The sequence below is a fragment of the Lycium barbarum genome, chromosome 12 (genome assembly GCF_019175385.1).
Source record: "Lycium barbarum isolate Lr01 chromosome 12, ASM1917538v2, whole genome shotgun sequence".
In the NCBI taxonomy this organism is placed as follows: Eukaryota; Viridiplantae; Streptophyta; class Magnoliopsida; order Solanales; family Solanaceae; genus Lycium; species Lycium barbarum.
Window position 1 is genome coordinate 271382 of NC_083348.1, and position 1326 is coordinate 272707.

The 1326-nt window shown below is 35.0% G+C and overlaps 1 protein-coding gene across 1 annotated transcript; it reads right to left on the reverse strand.

The window, feature by feature from the left end:
• Positions 1–245: 245 nt before the first annotated feature.
• LOC132621915 (uncharacterized) lies at positions 246–647 on the reverse strand. The gene has a single exon (XM_060336390.1). The coding sequence runs from the start codon at positions 645–647 to the stop codon at positions 246–248; it is 402 nt and encodes a 133-aa protein (XP_060192373.1).
• Positions 648–1326: the final 679 nt, after the last annotated feature.

The window sequence follows — 1326 nt, forward strand, 5'->3', positions numbered from 1 at the left end:
AATATAACATAACATTGAAAAACATCGGATGTTCAACCATGTGAAATACAACCATACTAGAATAATATGAATTCAATATTAATTCATTTTTTATTTTTAACAGAAAATGAAAGTAGAATTGTCTTAACAAATAAAATCAAAATGGACTTATTTATTCTTCTTATTGAGCGGCGGATTATCACACAAACGCCTGTTATGACCAAGACGTCCACATTTACTGCAAGTATTCTTGCGTTTACCAATCATCAACTCCTGTAATGGCTTATCCCTCTTCTTTTTTGGATTCCCAGGGGTCTCTTATGGATCGGTAGCATAACAACTTCATCTGATATGCTTTTAGGAACATTCCACTCGGTCTCATCAGGAAGAGGATCAACCGGCACATCATATGTGTTCACAACTGTTTCTGGCTTGAATAATTCCAAACAATATGCATCAGCAGTCAAGTTTTTATTTTCCAATACTGCCCATGCATGAAAACACGGTATCTCATCCAGTTGGAACATCCTACAGCTGCATGTTTTCTTCTTCAAATCGATTATAAAACGCCTCAGTCCATCATTCATTGTGTAAACATATTTAGTTGACGCTTCAACCTGAGAACCATTTAAACTATAAACAAGCATTAACTCGAGCAGTTTTACCATTTTGGGAATATAGATAAATATAGATTAGATATAGTAAAATATAGATTAAAATTTTGTGTTGCAAAACAAACATACCCTCATTCGTATTGATTTGTACTCGTTGATCGACAACATATCTTGACACGCCGCATCAGTGTTGTGAATGTGTAGGTGCCATTTTTTCTATTTGTGCAATTCCATCTACCAAACATCTTCCTCACTTCTTCAAGGAAATCAAAACTATGTAACTCTCTTGCAGCAACCAGTTTTCCATTAATACATTCGGCTATATTTGAAGTCATTGTCCATTCTCTGTTAACAATTGAATAATGCCTAGACCATTTATCCTTGCCGGCGCCTTCTAGGTATCGTTTTACCCGAATATCAACATTCCCAATCTTCTCCATCTATTAATCGAACTCATCCTGGGTGTATGCCTTCACCAGTGAATAAAAAATAGGACTCAACACCTTACTATTCGATGTGTATTGCTTTTTCACATTTTTACACAAATGTCATACACAAGCCAAATGAGGAACAGTAGGATACACCATAGAAACTGCGTGTATTATGCTTTCATGTCTGTTGGACACTATGTTATACCCCATTTAAATATTTTGTTTTATTTTAAGGAGTCGCCACCTAATTAATTTTAAAGGTGAATTAGGACACCTAATTATTAACTAAGGTAAAGCTACCT